Here is a 24,137-nt window from a genome sequence, read left to right on the forward strand (position 1 = left end):
CCATGCTGCAGTGGCTGTGGCTGAGCATCTGAGTTCATGGCCATGGGACTCAGAGACAACCAGGGAACATGCACATCTGGTAAAAAAACAACAACAACAACACACACACACACACACACACACACAGAAGAAAAACAACTTTCCCACCAGCCAGAGGGCTATGAATAGACATCTTCAATCGCACTGTGGCCAGAGGGCAGCGGTGGGTCCAGGCTGGGGCAGCTTGGACTTCAGCACAGCTCTGGGCTGCACTGGAGGGAGAACGTGGCAGGGCATGCTCTCCCAGAGAGCAGTCTAAAGGAGTTCAGTCCACCCCACGCTAATCCCAACAAGGGAACACTGCAAAGCAGGAGAGGAGGGTTGCTGCTTGCTCCTCCCCACAAATATCAATACTCCTGTGGTGCACATCTGAAAGAGAGGAAAGAAAGAAAAGAGAAAGAAAGAAAGAAAGAAAGAAAGAAAGAAAGAAAGAAAGAAAGAAAGAAAGAAAAGAAGAGAAAAGAAAATTCCATAAGAACAAAAGGGCAAGTAAAATTCCTATCTGGAGAGAAGTAAACCGGGCCATACTTTTATACATGTGTCCTGATATAAAGCTCAAAGTATAAAATAGCATAAAATATGATCCCTGCTCACATGAAGCTTCTCTTGATGTGGATACAAGGCTGAGAAGTAAATGCAGCAGCATTTTTCTAATCAAGGGTTCCTGAAAACAGAGGAGGGTTCATATGTTTATTCTTGGAATCTGAGTGGCATCTGAGTTGGAGCACAGAAATTTCTTTGCAGTCTTATGTTTTATTATTTTGTTTTTTAAAATCAAATTTTGTATTTAATTGTAATCTGCACTGTAAAAAAAATGTTTTAATCACCACTAAACTTACTTAGCTTTGCTTCCCACAGCTTGAAGACAAACTGATACTCCACCAAGGTGTGTCAAGAAGTCCTATGATTTTGGGGGCACCTGGGTAGCTTAGTCAGTTGAGCGTCTGACTCTTGATTTGGCTCAGGTCATGATCTCATGTTTCATGAGATCGAGTTCCTGCAAGTTTGAGCCCCTGCATCTGGCTCTGTGCTGACAGTGCAGAGCCTGCTTGGGATTCTCCCTCTCCCTCTCTCTCTGCTCTTACCCTGCTCTCTCTCTCTCTCTCTCTCTCTCTCTCTCTCTCTCTCTCTCTCACACACACACACACACACACACACACACACACACACACACACACACAAAAGTCATCCCATGATTTTGAATTCTCCTTGACACCATGAACCCCCAGGGGTGTAACCCTAACTAATAAATGTGGAATTTGGACATCATGAAAAACATCTTATGCCAAAATGTATGACATTAACAACAATTGCTGTGGCTGTTCAGGAAAATATTTGCAGACTATATGGAGTCAGATTTGAAAAGTATCAGTCAAACTGCTGCCAGTGATAGAAGCTGTGTAACACAGCCATTTTTTTTTCTTTTTTGCCTATTTTTTAAAAATGAGGAAACAAATCATTTTTAAAACAAACATATATATTTTTTAATAGAAAGGCAAAGTACATATGCAATAATACCAGAAATAAACATCTTCAACTCTGGGCTCTTTTCAAAAGACACAAGATCATTTTTTCAAAAGATACATGATGCACAGATAAACCACATTCATACCTTACAATGTTAAATAGCAAACAATTTAAATTCATAATGAACAATGACTATTTTTCAGTAGCTTAAAATTTTAGTTATTCATCCCATAATTCTTATGAGTAAAAAAAGAGAAAGCTAATCATGTACCTTAATGTTGTCATTTATGAATTACTCCAAAGTACAAACAACCCTGAAGATAGAGTTCCATGCTTATCATGGGTATTATAAAAATACCAAGACATTTATCAGGCATAACTAATGTATTAAAAGCTATATTTTAGAATATGTTTCACAAACACAGCTCCAACATTTCTCTTTTATTCAAAAAATATAAGAGGTAGGTTCAAATAAATGCCTATTATGTCACTAGATTTTCACAAAAAAATGTTGGCAATTGATAACCGAAATCTCTAGAAATCAAACTACATTAAAAAGCTACAGAATAACTTCAACTAATAAATATTTGTCTAAGTCTTAATCACACAAATAAAAAAAGATGATTGCCTACAAAAATGACTTTAGTAAAATAAAAATATGCCACCAATCTTACAAATTTTCTACATCATAATGTGTTCCTAAAACTTGGCACAAGGGAGAATAAGAATGTATATGTTTATAAATTGAGCCTTTCATTTAAACATAGGTACCTAACATATAATATTAATATACACTACTATTAAAATGCACTATTCTCCCAGGTTTGCACTGCCCAAGTTGAGAATTGTAGGTTCAAACAAATTTAACACTGAGGGGGAAATGAAGATGTCATTCACCCATGATCAACCTACTTGACATAATTAAGAAATGTTCGATTACCAAGAATGCTCCCTAGAAGCCTTCCTGATTAAAAGAGAATCTGATTCAAGTAGGAAACAAAGGAGGACAAAGATAAGACAGCTGTTCTGCAGATGCTGATATAGGTAAAAGGTTTTGCTTCCTGGTGCTTTTCAAAGCAATGACAGAATAAATAGAATCTTTCAAATAAGTTGCCTTGCATTGATAATTTAACAGCAATATACTGGCAATCAGTGTGTCACTCCAGGAACCAAATAACAGTGCAAGGAAAATGGAAAGGGGCACATTGAAGTAAATACTGTTTCATCACTTCTCCTTATACAAAAAATGTAAATGGACTAGAGTTATTTGCATGCCCTGGAATTCTGCCACTTCAGTTCATTCTCATTCAGCTTAAAGAAACACAGTGATATAAGCCCTATACTTACTTGGCTGCTGTAAGGTATGTTTTCATGCAATGATTTTCTATTAATGGTTCTACAAGGAAATTTTAAGAAGTCTACAAAGACATTCAAAATACATTAAACAACTTAAATTTCAAGGTTTTCTGATCATTTTGTTTTTTAGAAAAAGACATTTAAGTATTAAGGAACTGGCATAAACTTGAACCAACCAAAAAAAGATTAGTAATTTATGATTACCACACAAAACAAATTTAATTAAAGCAATACATTTTTCAGATTTAGGACTCAGGGCATAGCTTTGTCGAAAGGCACTAATATGAAAAGATAAAATACAATTTTGTGGCCTTTTCAAAATTGTGTGAGCTTATCAAAACTATGATTTTTAACATTTCTGTATATATAAAATTGAGCCCAAATATTTGAAGTAATCATTGATATGCTCTTCCTTTTTGTGACAAATATATGGTTTCTTTTGCCATAGACCTGTAATTCTAGGTGGTAAAAGTCACTCCAGAGGACTGATGAAAATTTCAATAATCACCCTAAAGCAAAAATTTCAACATGTCATTTCTGGGTTACTCTTAAAGTTTGCTTCATATTTTCATAAACCACATAACTGATGCCCACAGCAGGGAGCACCTTCATAAAGTTTGGGGTGATGCCTCTGTAAAGTCCTGGTATTCCTTCTTTGGAAATTATTCGTCGAAAGAGGCCAACCATGTTCATTTGTTTGGTTCCTTCTATCATGGCTAGGAAAAGAAGAAAAGAAAAAAGAAAGAAATAAAGAAAGAAACAAGGCTAATTTAATATTCAAATATGTTTTATTTGTGACTCTGAATGATATTCTAGAATATATAAAGTATCCCTTTATATATAAATCTCCTTGCATGGCACCTAATAGTGAGTTCCGTAATTACGGTAACAATGGTAACAACAGTTATTAGTTCAGTAATTGCTATGGGTTAGATACTGGCTTTATTACTTTATATACCCATCCTGCAAGGTAAGTATCATACCTATTTCATAAATGAGGAATTGGAGGTTTAGGAAGATGGAGAAACTTGGCCTAATATACTTAGCCAGCAAGTGGCGGGGAGCTAAGAGTAGACGGTCTTTCTGACTCCAAAGTTCACACACTTTCTACCACCCCACACTGCCATGGCCAGCCCTCCTCATTAACCAAGCACTGAAAAGAGAGTAGATCAATCCTTGGAATTAAGGGGAGCATGGGAACACTTTGAGGAGCTTAAGAAAATGTAGGGTTCCTGGGCCTTGAAAATGGCCTCAAGAGTCAAGAAAGGGAGGAAGGGAAAGCCCATGCTGCTGACACCACAAAGAAAAGTGAGGGCACATGGGGGCACTACATGGGGACTGCTGATGTGGTTATTACACAGAGGGTATCCAGCGCTGGAGGTGAGTGAGGCAGGGGTGGGGAAATGGAGAGGAGGAGAAAAAATAAAGTGGGGCCAGATTACTAAAGGCTTTGAAATTCCCACTAAGAACTTGGGAATTTATTCTGAGGACACTGAAGAGTCACAAAGATTTCTGAACAGGAATCAAGTGAACAGACCTTGACTTGAAAAACAACAGATCTGGGTGCCTGGCCAGCTCAGTTGGAGGAGTGTGTGACTCCTGAGTCTGGGGTTTGAGTCTGAGCCCCATTTTGAGTGTAGCGATTACTTAAAAATAAAATCTTTAAAAAAAGAAACATAGGTCTATCAGCCACGAGAGGACTAGATTGGAGTTGGCAGATGGGAGAGGGGGACTTGCCAGATGAAGGTTTCAATCAGACTGTCTGGGTTTGAAGTCTAGCTCCACTATTTACCAATGTATAACCTTACGGAAGTTACTTTATCTCTTTTTGCCCCAGTTATTCACCTGTAAAATACAGATAATACTAGTATCAATCCCAAAGATGGTTGTGATGGTTAAATGAGAGAATACAAATGAAATATTTAGTTACTACTTTCCATTTTTCTCTCCAGGCATATGATTTTCTTTCAGCTCCTCAAATGGACCCCATTTTCTCCTGCCTCAGTGGCTTCACATATGCTTTTCCTCAGGCTGTAAGGCTCTTTCTTTTCCACCTCACCCCACCTTTGACCAGCTAACTTCCACCTGTCTTCCCAGGTTGAACTTAAATGATAATGTCCTCTGACTCCCAAGTAAGGTTAGAGCCCCTTGCTCTGTACTCCCCTGACAAAGGGGAGGTGATTTAACGAGTTTGTTTACTTGCTGCATGTGTGTCTTTTCCACTCCACAATGGCAGGGACCACATGTGACTTGTGGACTGCTCTAACCCTAGCATCTGGCAGAGTGTCCAGCACCTGACAATGGCTCTGAAAGTATTGGTTACTTAACGAGTGACCACTTGGTTGGGGGCAGTGGGGTGGTTGGTACTTGAAGGAGAGACTGGGAATAGAGCTGTAGATACCCAGGAGGTACTGTTTAAAGAAATGATAGTAGGTGGGTGAGACTGGCCAGCAAAGAGCAAAAAAAGGAAAGAAAGGCACAGGCTACATACTTTAAATAGCAATAAAAGCCAGCAAATCTTTTAAGAATAGAGAATAATCAGTAAGATGGTAGAAAAGCCAGGGGACACAGTATAATCAAAGCCAAGGGAGAGGACAGGGTCACAATGAGGAGGGATCCCACAGTTCAAAAGTTGTAGGGTCCAATAAGAGCAAACAATTCCAGCCACCATTTACCAACAATTTGCCAAAGGCCAGGTGCTTTACATATATTGTTGCCAGTTCTCACAACATGCACAGTTCTCATTCCCATTTACAGATGAGTAAAGGAAAATCCAAAGAGGTATGGGGCAAAGAGGAAAGTCCAAAGAGGTCTGAACCCAAATCCGTCTAGATACTTAAGCTTATATACTCTTAAAACATGCATTCTCAATATGGGCAAAACCAAATCTCACTGTTTACCCATAAAATGCAGATATACACAGAGTACATGTGCAGTGTATTTGTGATATTAAAATTTCATGAAGAGGGAGTGATTAGGAAAATAATTTATGAAAGGGTTCCCTAGGGAGGCAGTAATGAAAAAAATAAATAAAGCTTGTGAAATACTATCTTAAAAGCATATTCTGCTACCTCAGGAGAACCTGAAGCTCCAAAAGCATGTTGCTGATAGAGTACTTTTATCAGCATCATTCATCCATCAAAAACTCACCTTGAGGGGCACCTGGGTGCTCAGTCAGTTAAGCGTCTGACTGTTGATTTCAGCTCAGGTCACGATCTCATGGTAGTGGGATTGAATCCCGCATCGGGCTCTGTGCTGAGCATGAAGTCTGCTTGGGATTCTCTCTCTTCCTCTCCCTCTGTCCTTTCCCTACTCATGCACACGTATGCATGCATGCATGCACTCTATCAAAATAAATAAATAAAAACATTAAAAAAAAACTCACCTTGGGCCTGCATGCGTGTTTTCACCAAAGCCAAGGGGTAGCTGGCCAACTGACCACAAGTACTAGATACGATGCCACATCCCAGCAACACGATGACTCCAGGGTTTACAGAGTCTTTGGCGTAATTATCCAGCCAGTAGGACTTCAAGAGCTGCCAGAGAAACAGAAGAGAAGAAAAACAGTGAACAACTAACATTATAACTGCTTTCGCTCAACATGAACATTTTCACAGACACCCTCATCCTTATGAGAGACAGGCCGCACATCTGTGAGATCAGGTAACACATTCCCAGCAGCGGCAGTCACTGGAAGAGGCAGCACCTCCGCACACAGGTGTGGTAGCCACTGGGGATTCAGAACACATGAGCTTGCACAGGTTGCTCCTTTTCTTCTGAACAAATGTTAAGATCAACAGCACTCCAAATGTAGGACCTCAAGCACATTTCCAATGGTATTAATAAAAACAATGTAATTCTACTAACTGCATCTAATTGTATACTTTACATACATGTTATTTCATTTAGTCCTTTCCCTGATGTGGAGCTATTCTTCCAATTTTAGAATGAGGAAAATGAGTCTCAGTGGAGTTATTTTTAACAAGAGTGCAGAATCAAGTGTACTGATCCCCCGGCCATGCCTTTTTCCCTGTCATCCTATATCCTTGTAATTCCATTAGAAGGTGATGATTGAGAGTAACTGTATAAAACACATATGCTAACCTACTTTTTAAATATACAATATTTTAAGTATAAGAATCTATGCACATACGTGGGAAAATTATTGTTATGGTAGCACAAGCATAGTAATACACTACTTAAAGCAATCTAAGGATTCAATGCAATCCCTACTCAAATCCCAAAGGTATTTTTTGAAGAAAAATAGAAAACTACCCTAAAATTCATATGGAATCTCAAGAGACCCCAATGGCCAAAATAACCTTAGAAAAAAAGAATAAACTTGGAGGCCTCATACTCCCTTATTTGAATAGATACTACAAAGCAACAGTAGTCAGATGGTGTGGTATTGCCATAAAGACAACATATATAGATCAATGGAACAAAAACAGAGAGCCCAGAAATAAATTGTTGAATATATGGCCAAATGATCATCAACAAGGATGCCAAGACTACAGACTGGAGAAAGAACAGTCTCTTTAACAAATGGTGTGGGAAAAACTGAATATCCACATGCAAAAAATAAAGTTGGACCTTTACCTTACACCATGTACAAAAGTTAACTCAAAATGGATTAAAGACCCAAACATAAGACCTAATACTATAAAACTTCTAGGAGAAAACACAGGTTAAATGTTTCAGGATACTGAATTTGGCAATGATTTCTTGGACATGATGTCAAAAGCACGGGCAACAAAAGCAAAAATAGATAAATGAATTTCACCAATTTAAAATCTTCTGTGCAGCAAAGGAAACAATCAGCAGGTGAAAAGGCAATCTATGGAATGGGAGAATATATTTGCAAACCACACATCTGGTAAGGATTAATACCCAAAATATATAAAGAACTCCTATAACTCCACAACAACAATTAAAAAAATTTAAAATGGGTAAAGGCAACAGATATATGAAAAGATGCTCCACATCACTAATCATCAGGGAAATGCAAATCAAAACCATAATGAGATATCACTTTATACCTGTCAGAATGGAATCAAAAAGACAAGAAATAGCAAGTGTTGGTGAGGATGTGGAGCAAAAGGAACCTTCATGCACCATTAGCAGGAATGCCAATTGGTATGGCCACTGTGGAAAACAGTACAGAGGTTTCTTGAAAAAATAAGAGTGGAACAACCATATCATCCAGCAATACCACTACTGGGTATTTACCCAAGGAAAATGAAAAGACTAATTCAAAAAGATATATGTACCCGTATGTTTACTGCAGCATTATCTATAATAGCTAAGATATGGAAGCAACCTAAGTGTCCATGGACAGATAAATGTATAGAACAGATACGCTGTGTGTGTGTTCACATGCATGTGCATATACACACATATATACATTCATACATACACACACATACAATGGAATATTACTCAGCCATAAAAAATAATAAGATCTTGCCATTTGCAACAACATGAATAGACCTAGAGAGTATTATGAGGGTATTAAGTGAAATAAGTCATACAGAGAAAGACCCTTACCACATGATTTCATTTATATGTAGAATCTAAAAAGCAAAACAGGGGCGCCTGCGTGGCTCAGTCGGTTGAGCGTCCGACTTCGGCTCAGGTCATGATCTCACAGTCCGTGAGTTCGAGCCCCACGTCGGGCTCTGTACTGACAGCTCAGAGCCTGGAGCCTGTCTCGGATTCTGTGTCTCCCTCTCTCTCTGCCCCTCCCCTATTCATGCTCTGTCTCTTTCTGTCTCAAAAATAAATAAACGTTAAAAAAAAATTTTTTTTTTTTAAATTAAAAAATTTAAAAAAAGCAAAACAAATGAAAAAAAACAAAAAAAGGCAGATACAGACTTTTTAATGTTTATTTATTTATTTTGAGAGAGAGAAAGAGTGCACGAGCAGGGAGGAGCAAAGAGAGAGAGAGGAGAGAGAGAATCAGAGAATCCCAAGCAGGCTCCATGCTGTCAGCTTACAGCCTGACACAGGGCTCGATCCCACAAACTGTGAAATCATGACCTGAGCCAAAATCAAGAGTTGGCGGTTCAACTGACTGAGCCACCCAGGTGTGCAGAAACAGACTCTCAAATACAGAGAACAAACTGATAGTTGTAAAAGGGTGGAGGATTGGGAGATGGGCAAAATGGATGAAGAGGAGTGGGAAGCACAGTATGGAATAAATAAGTCACAAGGATGAAAGGTACAGCATAGGCAATATAGCCAATGGTATTATAATAGTGTCGTATCGTGACAGATGACAGGTGACACTACTGGTGAACATAACACACAGAGTTGTCAAATCACCATGTTGTACACCTACAATTAGCATAACATTGTGTATCAACTATACTTCAACAAAATTGGCAAAAATTTGGATAGACATTTCTCCAAAAATATATATAAATGGACAGTAAACATATGAAAAGATCTTCAACATCGCTTATCATCTGAGAAATGAAAGTCAAAAGCATAATGAGACACTGCCTCATCTCTGTTAGGATGGCCACTATTTAAAAAAAACAAACAGGGGCACCTGGGTGGGTCAGTCGGTTGAGCATCTGACTTCGGCTCAGGCCATGATCTTGCAGTTGACAAGTTTGAGCCCCACATGGGGCTCTGTGCTGACAGCTCAGACCCTGGACCCTGCTTCAGATTCTGTGTCTCCCTCTCTCTCCCCCTCCCCCGCTCATGCTCTATCTCTATCTCAAAAATAAATATAAATGTTAAAAAAAATTAAATAAATAAAATAAACAAACAGAAGCTATCAAGTGTTAGCAAGGATGTAGAAAAATTAGAATGCTTGTGTACTGTTGGTAGGAATGAAATAGGGTATAACCGGGGCGCCTGGGTGGCTCGGTCGGTTAAGTGTCTGACTTCGGCTCAGGTCATGATCTCGCGGTCTGTGAGTTCGAGCCCCGCATCGGGCTCTGTGCTGACAGCTCAGAGCCTGGAGCCTGTTTCGAATTCTCTGTCTCCCTCTCTCTTTGCCCCTCCCCTGTTCACATGCTGTCTCTCTCTGTCTCAAAAATAAATAAACGTTAAAAAAGAATTTGTAAAAAAAAAAAAAAAAAGAAAGAAATAGGGTATAACCATGGAAACCAGTTTGACAGTTCCTCAAAAAGCTTAACATAGAATTACCATAGGACCCAGCAATTCTATGCCTCAGTATATACCCAAAGGAATTGAAAGCAGAGACTTGACAAGATACCTGTACCCCAATGTTCACTGTAGCATTATTCATAATAGCCAAAAAACAGAAGTGAGCCAAGTATCCACCAACAGATGAACAGATAAGCAAGATGTGGTATATACATACAATGGAATCTTATTCAGCCAATAGGAGTGAAGTTCTAATACGCTACAACATGGATTAACCCTGAAAACATTATGCTAAATGAAATAAGCCAGACAAAAAGGGACATGATTCCCTTGTAGAATACATGATTCTACTTGTATGAAATAACTAGAATAGGCAAATTCATATAGACAGAAAGTAGATTAGAGGTGACCCGGGGCTGGGAGGAAGGGAGAGTGGGGAGTTATTTCATAACAGATACAGAGTTTACGTTTGGGATTATGAAAAAAACACTGGAAATAGTGGGGATGGAACACAGTACTGTGAATGTAGTTAATATCCCTGAATTATACCCTTAAGGATGGTTAAAAATGACAAATTTTATGTTACATACATTTTACCATAATTTTAAATTAAATTTTAAATTCTAAAGGCCACTGAACTGTACACTTTATATGAATGAAATGTATAGCATGTAAATTATATCCTAATAAATCTGTTTAGAAAAAAAGGTAAAGTCCTCTAAGAAAACTTTCATTACACATGCCACCCTTCCTCTCAGCTATAGGTGGGTCTCTTCCAAATGCACCCAGGCTTACTTCTATCACAGCACAGCTAACCACACTATGCTTTAGTAGTCTGCCTATCTCCCCGACCAGAATTTCAGTTTTTCAAAGGCAAAAACTGAAACTGTTTGTCAGATTCATAAATTGGCAGAGTTGACCCAAATTCAAAAATTTGGCAGAGTTGACCCAAGATTTGCAGTCTAAGTTGTCTTTTCAGTGCCAGGGGTGAATCTGTGCCATATACATCAGTCTCTCAGCTTTATCAATGTCAGATTTTAACAAATCAAAGAAAATGCGCCCTTCTTGCTTATTTTGTCTCCCCTCAAAAAAAAAAAATCCTTAATACCATCTTCTCAGCTGAATAACTATACTTGAATGTGAGTTTGCTCACTTCATTAATAAAAATAATTTGCAGGGAGAGGCACCTGGGCGGCTCAGTCAGTTACTAAGCTTCCAACTCTTGATTTCAGTTCAGGTCATGATCTCACAGGTTTGTGAGTTCAAGCCCAAGTCTGCACTATCAGTGCAGAGCATGCTTGGGATTCTCTCGTTCCCTCTCTCTCTATGCCCCTCCCCTGCTCATGCAGTCTCTTTCAAAATAAATACATAAACATTAAAAATTTTTTAAAAAATAACTCCCAGGGAAATCTGATACAAAGGTGACCACAGGCATATGGGGTCTTATATTCAAGGTACTTGAAAAAAAATGATTAAATAACACAGCCCTGAATCTGCTTCTGGTCACAAACTATTTCCTGGTATATATGTGCTTCTTTATATGAAGTCAAATTCTAACAATAGGAACAATATTAACTACATTTTCAGATTTAAAACATGGCTGCAAACTCACCTCATACACAGCAAGATCTATACCTGCATAAGGTACGATGCCTAATAAATTGGGAATATAACCTTTGTAAAAAGCTCCCACGCCTTCATGTTTCAAAATCTTCTTGGCACAATCAAATATTCCATAATATTGTCCAGTTTTGCCTACAGCCAGCCTGGTTTTTATAACCTAGTTATAAAAGAATATAACAAAATGTTATTATTTATATTAAGTCCATCATGGAATTCAAAGTATTTTACAGAGAACAAATACCCAGCACATAGTGTCCCTCAAATGACTGTCTAGTTTGTTGATGTGTTATCCCTCACATAGCATGACTAGTGAAGGGCTAAGATGACACCCAAGAGGACCTATTTACTTTAAAGAGGATCTGAATGAGGGTAGTGGCAGAGGAAATAGAAAATAATTTACAGAGGTCTTAAAATTAGATATGGAGGGTAAGGGAAATGGTAGCACACAGAATGATCCCAGTGTTTCTAGCTTGAACACAGGAGGGAGGCAGCAGAGAAGTGGGAAAGTGATGCTGTTAACTGAGATGGAGGCTATAAGAGGAAGACTATGTATTCCGTTAAGATATTTTTAAGGGGTTATGGGAAATAATATGAATAACCATATTAAGATGCTTGCAAGGGGGGGCGCCTGGGTGGCTCAGTCGGTTAAGCGTCCGACTTCGGCTCAGGTCATGATCTCACGGTTCATGGGTTCGAGCCCCGCGTCGGGCTCTGTGCTGACAGCTCAGAGCCTGGAGCCTGTTTCAGATTCTGTGTCTCCTTCTCTCTGTGACCCTCCCTCGTTCATGCTCTGTCTCTGTCTCAAAAATAAATAAACGTTAAAAAAAAAAATTTTTTAATAAAAAATAAAAAATAAAAAAAAAAGATGCTTGCAAGGAAAGCTGTATTAATATGCATAGCACAAAGGCGAAAATGAAGGGTATTTTTTGCTTAGATCTTATTATATGCTGAAAACCCCTTTGTCATACCAATAAAGATAGCCACATCTGTAATATTATTTTCGCTCTAAAGCAAGAGTTGGCAAACTTTTCCTGCAAAGGCCTCATGGTAAATATTTCAGTCTTTGCAGCCCTAAAATATCAGGTCTGTTGCATATTTTTTTAACCTCCTTTTAAAAATGTATAAAATCATTCTTAGCTCAAGGGCTATACAAAGTATTACACAGGTACATGGTTTGCCAACCCCAGGCTCTAATGATAGGATGTCTGGTTAGGACTACCATTACCTAGTCGAATCTTGAGGTTCCATTATTAAATGTATGGTACAGAACCTCTTTGGAGGGAAATGAGTGCTATAATTCTTATCAACACTGTGGCAGCCAGCCTCCAAGAGGGGCCCCAACTATCCCTGCCTCCTTGTGTTCACACGGTGTGTAGTCCCCTCCCATGCTCCACCAGGGCTGGTCTGTGTGACCAACAGAATATAGCAGAAATGACAGAAGATTGCAGCTTCCATCCTAAGTGCTGGCTAAAACATTCTCTCCCTCTCTCTCACTCTCTCATATCACCAACTTGGAAAAAACAGCTACATGTTGTGGGGGTACTCCAACAGCCTATGGAGAGGTCCCTGCGATAAGGAACTGATATCTCCAGCTAATAAACAGGGAGGCCCAGCAACAAACATGTGAGCAAGCTTGGAGGCAGACTCATCTGCAGGTGAACCCTGTGGTGGCTGCGACCCTGACCCACACCTTGACTCTAGGCTCAGAGAAACCCTGGGCCAATGGCACCCGACTAAGCTACTCCCAGACTCCTGACCCACAGAAATCCTGAAATAATAAATGCCCATTTTAAACTGCTAATTTGGGGGGCACCTGGGTGGCTCAGTCGGTTAAGTGCCCGACTTTGGCTCAGGTCATGATCTCACAGTCCCTGAGTTCTAGCCCCACATCGGGCTCTGTGCTGACAACTCAGAGCCTGGAGCCTGCTTCAGATTCTGTGTCTCCTTCTCTCTCTCCCCCTCCCCTACTCATGCTCTGTCTTTCTCTGTCTCAAAAATAAATAAAAACATTTAAAAAAATTTAAACTGTTAATTTGGGGGTAACTTGTTACCCAACAGTAGATAATCAAACAAATAGCACCCACACAGTCAGACTTCAGAGTGGTACTTACCTCCATAGGATAAATAATAGTCTGTGCAGTTGCCCCAGCCAAGGAACCAGAAATAAATCTGTCAAAGATTCCTATTTTTTGTCCTTCCACAGTAAGCAACTTCTTGTACTGTATAAATACATATTTAAATGTATATTAATACCTGCTATAGACTGAATCATGTCTCCCCCTCCCAACAAATTCTTATGTTGAAGCTGTAACCACCACTGTGATGATACATGGAGATGGGGCCTCTGGGAGATAAATTGGAGTTAGATGAGGTCATGAGGGTGGGGCTCTTTTAAGCGGCCGACTTCCACTCAGGTCATGATCTCGCGGTCCATGAGTTCTAGCCCCGCGTCGGGCTCTGTGCTGACAGCTCAGAGCCTGGAGCCTGCTTCAGATTCTGTGTCTCCCTCTCTCTGACCCTCCCCTGTTCATGCTCTGTCTCTCCCTGTCTCAAAAATAAATAAACGTTAAAAAAAAAATTAAAAAAAAAAAAAAGTGTCCTTAAGAAAGATACCAGAGAGTTTTCTCTCTCTGCCTCTCTTTCTGTTTCTACACACACATGTATGAGAGAAAGGCCATGTAAGCACACATGGCAGCCATGTGCGAGCCAAGAAGAGAGCCCTCACCAGACCAAAACTGACCAAACTGGTCAGCACCCTGGTCTTGGATCCCGCAGTTCCAGGACTGTGAGAAATTAATTTCTGTTGTTTAAACAATCCGTATGGTATTTTGTTATGGCAACGCGAGCTGACTAGGTAAATATCAAAATACAAATTAGCTCCTAAATTGACAATATGATGATGCTTTTCCAAATACATACAGTGCGTTAATACCTCACAGAAAAAAGCAAGGCTCAAATGCTAATACATTCAGTTTACTGGACAGCGGTTTTCAAGTTAGATTTCCACAGAACACAGATGTTCCACAGACGGGACCCAGTTGTTCTTTTGCTAAAACACAATTCATAGCACTCATACAGGGTTGATGAAGTGTTTACAATTTTTAGATGTTTTTCTCATAGTTTTTCTTTTTTAAGATGAGTTTATTTTCACCAGTATAAATAAAATAAGTGACAAATATTAACAAAACAACTTAGAAAGATTTCTGTAGGTAATACATACAATTACTCTACCACATCAACCCCAGAGCCCATCTGGCCCACTGGTACTAAAGCAACCAACACAGCCAATCTGGCCAAGGGTAAAATCTGACCCCGATGCATCCAAAATGTCCACAGACCAGGATGATAATATCACAGGCTCCAGATACAGGCAGACCTGGGGCTGGAACTCCAGAAACATGTGGCCCTGAGCAAGTTCATGAGCATGTTTCCTCATCTATGATAACAACCTATCTCACAAGTATAGGTGGGAGAGGCTGGTATTAATATAATATTATTTAATTATATATTATAATAAAATATATAAATTTATATATTTATAAATATATATATAAATATATATAAATATATATAATATAAATATATATATATAAATATATAAAATTATAAATAAAATTATTTAATTTAATATATAATTAAATAATATAATACAGCAGAGTGTTGAGGACATGGCAAACGTTCAGCAAATGTGATCACTATTACTCTTTACTTCTTACAACTTGGAAAGAAAAGCTGTGCCCAAACAGACTATGGTCATAAACCAGGCAAATTAGACTCCTTGTTTTAGAAAGGTAAGGAGAGTCTACAAAGGTAATTATTAACCACCAACCCTGGAGGGAGAAGTGGAATAAATCAACAGAGAGAAGCAGGAGACTAACTGAGCCCTCAAAGCCACCCTCAAATCCTTTTGTCTGTCCTTTTCCATGTGTTACAACACCTATTTCAATCGTTTCCATCCTCCTCCAGCTTCCAATACCACTTCCTCCCTCATTCTCAGCGACTGTCCTTTCTTGGGAACTCAAGGAAGAACAGAGGCTACCAGGCAAGGGTATTCCTGCCCATTCTCTGCAAAGTTATCCACATCCACATATATCTTCTTTCTTCCCAAAGTGACATAAGAAGAGTCCCCCGTACCATCAAAGCCAATCCTTCCCAGGGCATCTGGATAGCACCTATGTCTCCCCAGCCCTTCCACCCCCATCCCCACTTCCTGTGAACACCTGCTGCGTTTACCAGCCTCTCCCACCTATACTTTTAACTTCGTTCTTTGTGTTGACATGCTTGCTTCAGCAATGGGCACATTAAAATAAAACATATCAAAAACCCCCCTCTGTCCACCATCTTTCTATCACTCTCCCTCATATCTTCTCCTTCCTTTCACTCAAGTCCAACTTCCCAAAAATGTGTCTACACTGTACAATTATTGTCACCCCCTGGTTTACAGTCGTTTCAGAATGGTTTCTCATCTCTTTACTTCACTGGAACATTTATGCCAAGTTCTCCTGTCTGTGTGTTGATAAATCCTAAAAGCCCCTTTCCTTATTGTATTTACCAGCCTATAGCACTTGACCCTTCACAAAACCCTGTTAATCCTCTGACTTCTAGGCCATCACTCTCTGCATTTCCTCCTGTCCCTCTGGCTATTCCCTCTCAGTCTTTTCTGCAACGGGCTCCTTTTACTTCTCCCTGGCAGATTCCCAGAATTCTTCCATTCTATAAGCCTTCCTCAGCAATCCATTTCAATGGCTGCAACTCAAAAAAAACCTCTCCATCAGAGATCAAAAGTCCCACTGGACAGCAACCTGCTCGTGTTGCAGAGATGTCCCAAATTCAGCTTGTCCAAAATGGAACATGTCACTTTACCCGAAAATCTATTCCTCTTATTGTATTCTCTATGTATTTTAGTCGTTCAAATTAGGAACCAGAGTATCATCTCTGATTCCTCTTTCTTTCTCACTTCAATAGCTAGTCAGTCAGCAAGTTGTGCTGATTCTATTTCCAAAATATTTTTCAGTTCATTTCCTTCTCCAATTTCTCCAGCCACCACCCTGCACTGGTGATCATCATTTCTTACCTGAATTATAGAAATATTTCCTTAAATATTAGTCTCCCTGCCTCCAGTCTGACCTCACTTGCCTCTAATACATCCTCCATTTTTTCCGGGTTGGTCTTTCTTAAATGTAGATATACTCATTTCACTTCTCTATATAAAATGTCCAACAGTCCCTCACCCTATTCAGGATAAAATCAAAATTCCTGTTACATTTGGCTTCTGCCTACCTGTCCAGCCTGCTTTCATCATTATCTTCCCAGAAACACACTCCACTGCACTGGAGTCAAATGAACCACCTTCAATTTCCTAAGTGAGTGATGCTCCCCTGTGCCTGCATTTCTGCTTCTGCTTGAAATACACATTTCCCCTTCACCCTAGTGGACTTGAGATGCAGGCAGGCTTGGGCTCAAATTCCAGCTCTGGGAGCTCTGTGCTTTCACTCATCAGTAAGGACTCACTGTCACTGGGCAGAATACTGGGAATATAAACCTGCAAACAGATATTGCCTAAGGAAGCTCACAGTCTCGTTAAGGAGAGAGAGAAGCACTGAGATAATCAGAATTTAGCGTGATAATTCTAATAGAGGGAAACAAAGGAACTGTAACAGTGAAGAAGGTTTCCTGGAGGAAATAACTCCTGAGTAAAGTCCTGAAGGATGTTCACCCACTATATGACACTCATTTACAAACACTTATTGACCACTTCTCACAGGCCAGGCTCCAAGTGCTAGAGTCCATGGAGAAGAAGCCAAAACCCTGCCCTCATGGAGCTTTCATTCTAACTCAATTCCACTTTATGACAATGTCAATACACAACTTAAAAGTTTTCCTCCCAGATCTTAGATTGGGATACTTTCATAAAACATACGTTAACAGGCAGCTTCTGCTCTGAATTCAAAATGAATAAACAAGGGGCACCTGGGCGACTCAGTCAGTTAAGGGTCTGACTTTGGCTCTGGTCATGATCTCACTGTTCGTGAGTTTGAGCCCCGCATTGGCCTCTGTGCTCACAGCTTGGAGCCTGGAGCCTGCTTCAGATTCTGTGGCTCCCTCCCTCTCTGCCCCTCCCCCACTCACACGCTGTCTCTTTCTCTCTCATAAATAAATAAACTTCTTAAAAAAATTAAGAATAATGAATAAGCAAAAATTCTACATTTCTTTTAAGAGCTACTAAGGAAAGAGTACAGAGTTCTTTTTGATCACTGAATAATACTCCACTGTATATATATACCACATCTTTTTTATCCACTCATCTGTCAATGAATATTTGGGCTCTTTCCATACTTCTATAAACATTGGGGTACATGCTGCTATAAACATTAGGGTACATGTGCCCCTTCAAAACAGCACACCTAACTACATGGCAATGAGAAAGAACGAAATATGGCCCTTTGTAGCAACGTGGATGGAACTGGAGAGTGTGATGCTAAGTGAAATAAGCCATACAGAGAAAGACAGATACCATATGTTTTCACTCTTATGTGGAACCCATGGAGATGGGGAAGGAAAAAAAAAAAAAAAAGAGGTTAGAGTGGGAGAAAGCCAAAGCATAGGAGACTCTTAAAAACTGAGAACTGAGGGTTGATGGGGGGTGGGAGGGAGGGGTGGGTGGGTGATGGGTATTGAGGAGGGCACCTTTTGGGATGAGCACTGGGTGTTGTATGGAAACCAATTTGACAATAAATTTCATATATTGAAAAAAAAAAAAAAAAACAGCACACCTATATCCCTTGGATAGATAACCTTGTAGTGCAATTGCTGGCTCATAGGGTAGTTCTATTTTTAGTTTTTTGAGGAACATCCATACTGTTTTCCAGAGTGGCTGCATCAGTTTGCATTCCCACCAGCAGTGCAAAAGGGTGTTTCTTTCTCTGCATCCTCACCAACATCTGTCATTACCTGAGTTGTTCATTGTAGCCATTCTGACAGGTGTGAGGGGGTATCTCATTGTGGTTTTGATTTGTATTTCACTCATCATCAGTGATGTTGAGCATCTTTTCATGTCTGTTAGCTATCTGGATGTCTTCTTTGGAAAAGTGTCTATTTCTGTCTTTTTCCCATTTCTTCCCTGGATTATTTTTTGGGTGTTGAATTTGAAAAGTTCTTTAGATTTTGGATACGAACCATTTATCTGATATGTCATTTGCAGGTATCTTCTCCAATTCTGTTAGTTGCCTTTTAGTTTTGCTGATTGTTTCCTTCACTGTGCAGAAACTTTTTATCTTGATGAGGTCCCAATAGTTCATTTGTGCTTTTGTTTCCCTTGTCTCTGGAGACATGTTGAGTAAGAAGTTGCTGCAGCTGAGGTCAAAGAGGTCGTTTTCTATTTTTTCTTCTAGGATTCTGATGGTTTACATTTAGGCCTTTCATCTATTTTGAATTTATTTTTGTGTATGGTATAAGAAAGTGGTCCAGGTTCATTTTTCTGCTCTATCCTCCAATGGAGTATTACTCAACAATCAAAAAGAATGAAATCTTGCCATTTGTGACAACGTGGATGGAACTAGGTATTATGCTAAGCAAAATTAGAGAAAGATAAATATCATATGACTTAACTCATATGTGGGATTTAAGATACAAAACAGATGAACATAAGGGAAGGGAAGGGAAGAAAAAATAATATAAAAACAGGGAGGGGGACAAAACATGAGAGACTCTTAAATACAGAGAAAAAACTGAGGGTTGCTGGAGGGGTTGTGGGTTGGGGGAGGGCTAAATGGGTAAGGGGCATTAAGAAGGACACTTGTTGGAAAGAGCACCGGGTGTTATACGAAGGGGATGAATCACTGGATTCTACTCTTGAAATCATTATTGCACTATATGCTAACTTGGATGTAAATTTAAAAATAAATAAATAAAATTTTTAAAAAAGAGAGAAACAGAAGAAAAAAGAATGAAATACTGCCATTTGCAACAAGGTAGATGGAAGTCGAATGTATTATGCTAAGCGAAATAAGTCAGTCAGAGAAAGATAAATACTTGATTTCACTCATATGTGGAATTTAAGAAACACAACAGATGAACATAGGGGAAGGGAAGGAAAAATAAGATAAAAACAGAGAGGGAGGCAAACCATAAGAGACTCTTAAATACAGAGAACAAACTGAGATTTTCTGGAGGGGAGGTGGGTAGAGGGATGGGCTAAATGGGTGATGGGCATTAAGGAGGGCACTTGTTGGGATGAGGACTAGGTGTTGCATGTAAGTGATGAATCGCTAAATGCTACTCCTGAAACCATTATTATACTATATGCTAACTAATTTGGATTTAAATAAAAATTTAAAAATATAAAGAAAGAAGGAAGGAAAAAAAAGAAAAGAAAAAAGAAAAGAAAGAAAGTCTTTTTTTTTTTTTTTTTTTTTTTAGGGGCACCTTGGTGGCTCAGCAAATTGAGCCTCTGACTCTTAATTTCAGCTCAGGTTACAATCCCAGGGTCATGAGATCGAGCTTAGGATTCTCTCTCTCTCCCCCTCTGGCCCTCTCCCCAGTTCATGTGTTCTCTCTCTAAAATAAAACAAATAATAATAATAAACGTCTTTTTTAAAATAAATCATATGAAATTAAGAATCCTAGAGTTTAGGGACGCCTGGGTGGCTCAGTCAGTTAAGTGTCTGACTTCAGCTCAGATCATGATCTCACAGTTCATGGGTTCAAGCCCCACATCAGGCTCTGTGCTGACAGCTTGGAGCCTGGAGCCTGCTTGGGATTCTATGTCTCCCTCTCTGTCTCTGCCCCTCCCCTGCTCACGTTCTTTCTCTTAAAAATAAAATAAACATTAAAAAAAAAAATCCTAGAGTTTAGTCATAAGGAATTTGAGTTTATCTAGTCTAATCTCCTATAAGAGAAATTCCTCCTGGAGTAGATGTGGAAAATTATTATGCATTACAACAAGAACCCAAAAAGCACTGTATGTTCACTGCTATTGAATCAGTTTATTAACTCCTCTTTGTTAACAAATTCCACAGGTGATAACAATTACCTGTTCATATGACCAGAACTTAACAGCTGTCTCAGGAGCAATTTTAAGGACATTGGTACCATTTCCTCTCCAAAGGGAGCGGATACCTCCTTCCTTCACCATCTGTCGAAAGCCATTATATATGTTCATTTTGCCTGATTTTGAACCGTGGACCTAAAAATAAAAGCAGAGTGATACAAAATACTGGTGGCATGTTACTGTTACTATTTCTAAGGTAACCATACAAACCACCCTCTTTATTTCAACACTATTACTGCAAGAAGATATGTTTAAAAATAGAATCTAGAAAAAATAAAAATAGAATATAGAATATAGAAAGCTCAGAAAATATATAATGATGGGAAGAATTATTACCACATTGTAGAGGCTGATTCCAAATCTAAAACTAAGAAAAATCAGTACCCTCAGTGTGGGAAAGCAGGCAGACAGGACATGATCAAAATTAAAATTATTACAGACAACAATAAGATAACATGAACCAAAGTATGTATTAGACTACAGAACTGCCCTTGGAATGTGAACAAGTTCAGTTTAAGAGACTTTTAACAATACACTGCAAGTAATATACTATCTCTCCGCCCCCAGAAGCAATACCACCATGAAATATAAATGGGTCTGAAAACAATTTTGTATTTTGTATATCAGAGCCATAGACAATGGAATGCACACAGCCTCCCACCAAAACTTAAAATACCTTCTATGGCTTATCTCAAAGCCTCTCTAGGCAATAAATTCATGGCAACATGTACCACTTGCCTCACCCAGTGACTACTTGGTTTATACCACAGATGTGATCACTATTTAAATACACTAGACCTTATAACTGCCTCTGTATAAAAATGACAAAATCTAATAAGCCAAAAACAGTTATAGAAATCAGCTCTTCTTCTGATCATTTTGGTTATGGTATGAGTGGCTACTGAATGAGTGGCTACTGTAAAAAACAGAAAAACAATATGTGAAGGGCTGAAGAATAAAGGTCAGCCACGTGGGCAATATATGATCGATCCACAATAAAAACTCTGGACATCAAAGACTCAGGCGAACTTTCTTGGTTGGTTTGCAACACTGTGCATATTGTCATACATCAATGCTGGAACATAACACATGGCAACTCTACAGGGAGAAGAAAACAAAAACTCTGCATTTGGTGCTTTCCCAGACTTGTCCTTATATGCTTTTTTCCTTGGCTGATTTGAATCTGTATCTTTCCTTGTAATAAACCACATCCATGAGTATTAAAGCTTCTAGTATATTCTGTGAGCCTTCCTGAATTATTGAACCTGAAGGTAGTTTTGAAAAACCCCACCCACCTACCCCACAGAACTTGCAGGAAATAAAGTCCAGAGATATCCATTTTATTTTAAATGAACTTCACAATAAAATATGACAAAGGAAAAGATGAATGCTTATTCAAGCTCTCTCAAAGTCAATTTACTGTCATTCCTAAAGAAAAACACAAACACCAATTCCTTCTTATTCTTCTTTAATGCACTATTTTTACCCCTAAATATATCTTGGGATTTAGGTACATTCTGAATGGATGCTGTAAAAAATATTGTCAGAAATGTTTTTATACCTAAATCTAATGACAAGTATAAAAAATGTTGACCACAGGTATGACAACACAACTTGTAAAAACTCATTTTTAAGCAACTACTATATTCCAGTAGGGTTTTCCAGTTTATCAGGCATTTGCACATACTTTAAATCATTTAATTCTTACAACTAGCCTTGTTAGATATTCTTAATCCCACTCCCAGATGAAGGAAAATGAGACCTCAGGGGTTCCATGCAGTGTGAGAACCACAGCTCTATAGCCAAAGATACTCCATTCCTTGTCTAATTTGCTATAAAGGAAAAATTATTTACTTCTCTGAGCCTCAGGTTCTCCAGAGATAATGTGAGGATATAATACCCACTTGCTATGAAGATTAAATGGGTTACCATAATGAGCACCAAATAAATATCAATTCCTTTCCTTTCTCCTTCTTTCCACTCTGATCAGCCAAAGCCACATTGCAGGTAAATAGCAAAGTCAGTCTATAAATCCAGGTCTTTTCTACTAACCTCATCTTTAGAATGATTTCAAAAATCACATCCCTGTTCCCAGATTCTAAAACTTGGAAACATTCCACTTTGAGAAAGTACACAAAACAGAAGGAAAATATAAATAATTTAAGGAGAATCCTACAATAATGGCCTAGAGATTTTTTTCTCATTAAACATTTGAAAAGTCATAGAATGCCAAAGACTAAAAGTTCATCACACAACAATTTAAGGTTTTACAGAACACTGAAATACTTACATGGACTGAATTCAGGATTAATAGCAACAAAATAGAGCTTTCATACTTTCTTTTTTAAGGTATGAAAGAATATTACTAAGAAATTTTAAAACTTCTTTTTCAAACCAGCACATTTCTCACTGTTTCAGAATATGTAGGAGAAACTTAGACACAAGATCATAAAGTTCACCTGCATCATGACTTTCAGACGGTCCAAAGGGGCAGTGCTTGTTCGAGAGACAGCACCAGCAATACCTCCTGCCAAAAGCTGCCTCCACCACTGTCCGGACTTCTTTTCTTCTTCAGTGAACTCATCCGGAATAGTTAAACTGTCTCCTATGTCAATACCCTGTTAAATGGAAAGATCCCCATGCCCCTTCAATTAAAAATAGATCACTCCAGAAGGTTTCTCTTGGAGAAGAATCATGTGTTAGTTTATAGTTAACATCAACTTCATTCCTTAGAAAGTATACTAAGCCAAAGTCCACAGAAGATGGTGGAGCATCATGGAGACCCTGAACTTGTCTCCTCCCTGAAACACAGCTAGGTCAGCACCAAACCGTTTTGAACAATTAGGAAACTGATATGGGGACTAACGCAACAATCTATGTAACTTGAGCCACAGAACCCTGCAGGAACGGGGCATGAAGAGGTGAGCTGGGGTCAGAAAGGCTACAGAGGGTAGGGAGCCATTTTTGTGGAAAGAGGACAGAGAGAGAGAGAGAGAGAGAAAGGGGAAGAGTGTGGTGCATCAGGATTGCACAAGAAAAGCACACCCCTTGAAAGTAGCTGGAGAGAAAGAGAAAGAGTGTAAACACTCACAGGGGACTGAACAAGAAATCTTTTCACCCAAACCATTGATGGGGAGAAAGGAGAGGGTTTCAATACCACTAGGATTCTATAAACAGTGGACCATAGAGTCTGAAGTTTTGTCTGAACTAGAGCTTAGAACCAGGATAATAAGAATACTAGCTGGGGTTGAAAAAAGCATAGAAGACACCAGAGAATCCCTTTCTGTGGAGAAAAAAATAAAATCTAGTCAGGAGGAAATTAAAAATGTTATAATCAAGATACAATCTCGAATGGATGCCATGACAGCAAAGATGGACGAAGCAGAACAGTGAATAAGAGATATAGAAGATAAAATTATGGAGATTAATGAAGCAGAAAAAAAAGAGGAAAACAAAGGCAAAAGATCATGATACAAGACTTAGA

General features: G+C 38.9%; 1 protein-coding gene across 3 annotated transcripts in view; it reads right to left on the bottom strand.

Annotated features, from left to right (window-relative positions):
* Window positions 1-1,507: 1,507 nt before the first annotated feature.
* The window catches only part of LOC102957710 (calcium-binding mitochondrial carrier protein SCaMC-1), a 61,657-nt gene continuing 39,027 nt past the window's right edge, over window positions 1,508-24,137 (bottom strand). For all 3 annotated transcript variants that reach the window (XM_007090056.3, XM_042998092.1, XM_042998091.1), the window contains 6 exons: window positions 23,113-23,271; window positions 20,636-20,788; window positions 13,716-13,823; window positions 11,594-11,761; window positions 6,248-6,398; window positions 1,508-3,578 (listed from right to left, as the gene is read on the bottom strand). In XM_007090056.3, coding sequence (XP_007090118.2) covers window positions 3,394-3,578; window positions 6,248-6,398; window positions 11,594-11,761; window positions 13,716-13,823; window positions 20,636-20,788; window positions 23,113-23,271 — 924 coding nt within the window. In that variant the 3' untranslated portion in view covers window positions 1,508-3,393. The remainder of the gene's footprint in view (window positions 3,579-6,247; window positions 6,399-11,593; window positions 11,762-13,715; window positions 13,824-20,635; window positions 20,789-23,112; window positions 23,272-24,137) is intronic.

Source organism: Panthera tigris, chromosome C1 (assembly GCF_018350195.1).
Source record: "Panthera tigris isolate Pti1 chromosome C1, P.tigris_Pti1_mat1.1, whole genome shotgun sequence".
Taxonomy (NCBI): domain Eukaryota; kingdom Metazoa; phylum Chordata; class Mammalia; order Carnivora; family Felidae; genus Panthera; species Panthera tigris.